Genomic DNA, 5116 nt, shown 5'->3' with positions numbered 1-5116 from the left:
AAATTCATACATTGCTATGACATTAAGGATCTCTGCTGCAATTTTCTCGAGGAAAAATAGGTAGAAGGCAAAGCTAACCTAGTTTGGTGTGGACTACGTAAATCATTTTTCTTTGTTCCAGTTAATATATCAATATATCAATGTATACGAAAGAAATGAGAATGTGTACTGGATTTCAAGTTGTAGAAACAACCCTACAAGGTTAACATGTCAAGAGAACTGGTCTAAGCGTACAAAAATTATTGTATTGAGCAAAATGCTATAAAATGACAAATATCATCCCACTGAGGAAGACGAAATAAAAACTAATCAGTATTTTGTGCAACTTAATTCATTCAGTATTTCAACAGCAACAAACCATGCAGAATTATAACATCTTCATACACATTCAGTACTGAATACTCTCTAACTCACCTTACATGGTAATCAAATAAAAACTACAAGAGCAAAACCAGGAAGAAGAGACAATACATCTACAATAAAGCATATTTTAAGACTTCGGGATATAAATATACAAAAGAATAAGGCACGAAAAGAAAAGAAAAGAAAAAATGAAATTCAGGGCTCGTCGGGTCCATCATCCTCTTCTGGTTCATTCTCTTGTAACATATTCATAAGCATTGTAATTTGGTCTTGCAGCATAGCATTTGTTCTCTCTACATCAGTGCGCTTGCTTCGTTCTTCGAGTAGCTGGAGTTGAAGATGCTCTAAGACTCGAGCATCCTCTTCTAATTGCACATTCAGGCCATCTATTTCCCTATCCTGCATGCATTACCTATTGTTTAAGCAATATCTTACGATTCAATCATATCAGAAAATAGGAGCCAAATGGCATAAGCACCTTTCGATTTATTTCCTGTACTGCAATCCTTCGCATACTCTCGACAACGTCAACATTTACTAGCTTTCGCCTCTTCCCAATCAGCCACCCCTTTGGATAGCTAGCGGATTCAAAGTCAGGAGGCGGAAGTAAGGATTCAGCTGAAGGTCGTCGACCACTTACGGGTTCCAGTGGTTCAAATAAAGCCTTCCGTTTCTCAGAAAGAACGGAAACACTGTTTGATTCTTGCTGGTTTTCATCCATGATAGTATCTTCTTGTTTTTCCATCGCTTTTTCAGTTTTGGAATCATTTACTGCACTGTCTAGATTCTTTGCACTCGTTGCTGAAAGAAGTGACCACCGAGTATGAACCATGCAGGGACCAAAAACCAAGAATTTGATTCCGGGGGGTGGGGGTGGGATGTGTGCACACTAGACAGAAAATGTAACTCGATTCCCAATATCCAGGCATAAGGCTTTAATGGAAAAAATAAAACTCCTCCACATGTTAGAGCGTGTTGAATACAATATTTAAATAATATGCGTGTGGCCCTATCTCTAGCTCAAGCTTTTAGAACAAGTGATTCAACAAAACCTCTAAAATTTCCAAATTTTTCCCCACGTATGAACCTCACATCTAAAAATAAGGAAGCTCACTGTTAAACTGTACCGTAAGACAAGTCATGATTCAGGAATACGTGAGTACAAGCTTTCGATTATTTTCCTTTTTGAACAATCAATAAATAAGCTTTCTTGAAACATAAGTAGTGTTACACAGTTATAGATGCTAAAGTAGACTTAGCTTTGGAGGCACTCTGGAAAATAAACTTGAAACTTTCAAATGTATGATGCATCTTTATATGAAATATCACTAATAAATGTTAAAAATTAAAAAGATGGTTTGAGACATCACATGACTGATGACTAGCAAATCCATTTCCAGTTTGCATATGTAGTAAATACATCCAATCAGATGAGTGGGACACATCACATGCATAATGCATGGACAAGTCCGATGGGCCAACTGAGATCCGACTTGACCTCATAGACAATCATTCAGTTTGATCAACTATGCACATTAAAGATGTGCAAGGACAACTAGCCTTGCTCAGATGAGCAGACTATCAAGGAATGCTCAGAGGGATGCTAAACGAACCTAACCTCAAAACAACTCTCTACAAAAGAATCTGGCACAACCAAAGTCAATACTTTCAACAAGCTCCAAAACTGTAGGGAGAAGCATTTGGATAACACAGGCTGTGTGTCATACTTAATGGTGTAAATAATTAGTGGGTAATAAATTATGGGTCCTACGAGATGCGTGAATAAAAAGTATTTTTTTTATAGTGCCAAACATGCTAGAATTAAGAAAGTGGTAACCACATAAGCAACTACTCCTCCACTAACTGAAAAAAATGCTCTACCAAGGGGAGAACTTCCATGCGTAAATCAACTTTTAAACTCGTTTAAATAGTACTGGAACCCCACACGCAAAAGCGAATATGCAAATCCACTCAGCAAAATTGTTTACTTGCTTTCGATAAACTAAATTATACCGAAGTAACTACTAATTTGACTATCAGAATGTCAAGAGTTAGGAACTAAAAAATGAAAAGCTCTTTCAAGCAAGAAATGATCCATCTGACCAGTCAATAGATTCTAAATATACAAATGCATTATAAAGATGGGATAGCATTGTCATTACTATGATTGTTGCCATCATCATGAAGTTATTCATGGGAAAAGTATACCAATCACTTGTATAGTTTTTTTGATGAATTTTATTTAGTATAAGCAAATTCTTCCTCTCCTTAGCTTTTCTTTATGTCCTCGCGATATCTTTAATTAGCTTGAGTACCTTAAGGTGCACATAAAGAGAGTAGTGAGAAATATTCATGGACATTGGTCCTAATGAGTAATATACAAAATAATTGTGGGACCATGTTATGAAATTGAAATAACTTAAATTGAATATCTACTAAGAAAACTACGGTTAACATTATAGTTTCTCGGCCTCCTAAAAAGAAATTACAATCAAGCAGCATCAATTTGCAAAACAGTAGGTTTACATTGAACAAATAAAAAAGAAGATGGCTCCACAACAACAACTATTTCAGCAAATCAATGAACTATAATTGTTGCATTAGATAGAAAAATAGTATACAAAACCATTGTATTCATTGGATGTTTGGTCAAGTTTAAAGTAGTATTAACAAATAAATAACTAACTTTTTGGGCGGATCAAAGTTGCAAATATGCAAGTTACTTATTTTGAAATAATCTTTATCTTATGTCAAAAATAAGTGTACATTCTTAGTTATACGTAAGAGGAAGGTAACATTTTCAAACATGTTAACACACAAAAGTCACTTAAAAGTAAAAATAACTTGCTTAAAACTCGAAACTACCCCCAACAATTTTCTATTAATTGATTAATCAATAAATAATTTTTTTTTGAGAGGAAAATCTTAATTTCAAGGACCAGAACAACAATACACAATGTTCCAATTATTCCAAAAGTCAACGTGCATAATTATTGAACAAATCATTCTTTTATTTAAGCTCCCGTTTGACCTCCCTCTTTTGAAATGAAAATGGGTAGAATAGTATTTTTTTGAAAAATGAGTAGTTGAAAAGGAAAGAAAAGTTTTATGTAATATTATTTTATAAAATATTGTGTGATTGAACATAGAAAAATAAAAGAGAAAAGTAATTTAACGGGGGCAAACTGGGCTAATAAAGGTCGAGATCATTCAAATAAAACAGAAAAAAATTTGAATAGTCTTAGCACAAATAGCTGGTAATCAATTCTAACCATGGTTAGCTAAAGAATAAACCTTCGAGCAAACCCAACGCCCATCCCTACCCCACCCCCTACAAAAATAAATTAAAATAAAAATAAATTTGAACTCGTAAATATCAAGAAGAATTTCCTGTCTTACAACTGCAGCCTGCACATAACTAGCAGAAAAGTGAATCAAAATTATAACTTATAATTGAATTTCACATAAATCTACTAAAGAAAATCATTCCATCAGTTAGCGAATACATCAAATAAACAAAAAATAATTGAAAAAATAGGAAAATAAACTCATTCCTATTGCTGTTTAAGAAAAAGTATATAAACGAACCTGATCTTTTCCTAGATTTCCAAAAAACTGGAGTAGAAGAAACTGGAGAGAACCCATTTAAGCTCCCTTCTTCTCCTCCTATTTTCTTATTTATTTCCTCCATAAACCCAGCTGTTAAACTGACTAAATTAACAACTTCCTGGTCTAAATTATATATACACTAATTTTCTGCTAACCGATTAGTATTTTCTCCTCGTAATTGTTGTAAGCTAATTTTCACAACTCCCAAGATAGAAAAATATGAGGGAGGGAGAGAGAGAGAGATTACAAAGTCCAACCCCAACTTCAAGGAGACGAAGATATGAATGGATGGAGGGCTGAGATTTGTCGTTTTGGTAGTTGATTGTTGTTGCTCCGTTTCTTGTGCCATTCTAATGGGTCCCACTTATCAAATTTTTTTTTTTTTTTTTTTGGGGAAAAATAGCGAACCATAAATTTTGGCGCACGAGTTTTTTGAAACGTAAACTTTACATCCTTCCTCTTTTACGTTAAACGTTTTTGGGTCCCTACCGACATATTTTACCGTACGCAGGAAAATTAATGCATTACTCTCACTCCTCAAACTTTTCAGGTAGTATAAAAATGACATCAAACCTTCAAAAGTGAAATTTTGGATTCTCAAACGTTGTACGGAAATTGACAATGTAAAAGTAAACTTTGTACTGAGTTTTCACATTAAATTTACATTATATTAAGTAAATTGACGATTTCATCCTTAATTTTAATTTACTCGATAATTGCCTACAATTTTACCATCCATATTGTAGGCCTACTTTGTAGGACGACTTGATCTCTTAACTTTAAACACAATGGAGAATTAGAACCTCACTTTTGAATGTTGAAGCGTTATTTTCACACTATTTGGAAGGTTCCGAACTTGAATCCTGAATCTCCTTACGTTTAGTTAACGAGTTTAAAAAGATAGTCTTATCTTTATATATCTTAAATTAACAAAAAAATTAATGAAAAACAAGAAAATATACATTTTTTCCTTTCCCAAGCCACCCTCAAAATAAATTGGCAGTGATTAGCTATAGTTGTAGTCTCTCTTAATGGAAGTTGAGTTGGGATAGGGAGGAGGAGAAAAATAACTTTTTTGTTCTTATCTTTTAAATGCTACAATTTGAAGATTGGGGACACGATGCAATACAAGTGAAAGTTCGGG

General features: G+C 33.9%; 1 protein-coding gene across 1 annotated transcript; it reads right to left on the bottom strand.

Moving 5' to 3' along the window:
* Positions 1–306: 306 nt before the first annotated feature.
* Positions 307–4248, bottom strand: LOC111401921 (protein HEADING DATE REPRESSOR 1-like). Its single transcript, XM_023029899.1, has 3 exons — positions 3952–4248; positions 842–1164; positions 307–762 (listed from the first exon to the last, which is right to left on the bottom strand). Exons 1-3 carry the CDS (start codon positions 4052–4054, stop codon positions 559–561), a joined length of 630 nt encoding a protein of 209 aa, XP_022885667.1. The 5' UTR covers positions 4055–4248; the 3' UTR covers positions 307–558.
* Between the last annotated feature and the right edge of the window lie 868 nt (positions 4249–5116).

This window comes from Olea europaea, chromosome 10 (assembly GCF_002742605.1).
Source record: "Olea europaea var. sylvestris chromosome 10, O_europaea_v1, whole genome shotgun sequence".
Classification (NCBI taxonomy): Eukaryota; Viridiplantae; Streptophyta; class Magnoliopsida; order Lamiales; family Oleaceae; genus Olea; species Olea europaea.
The sequence above is the reverse complement of the archived record's forward strand: the minus strand, read 5'-3'. Positions and strand labels throughout refer to the sequence as shown.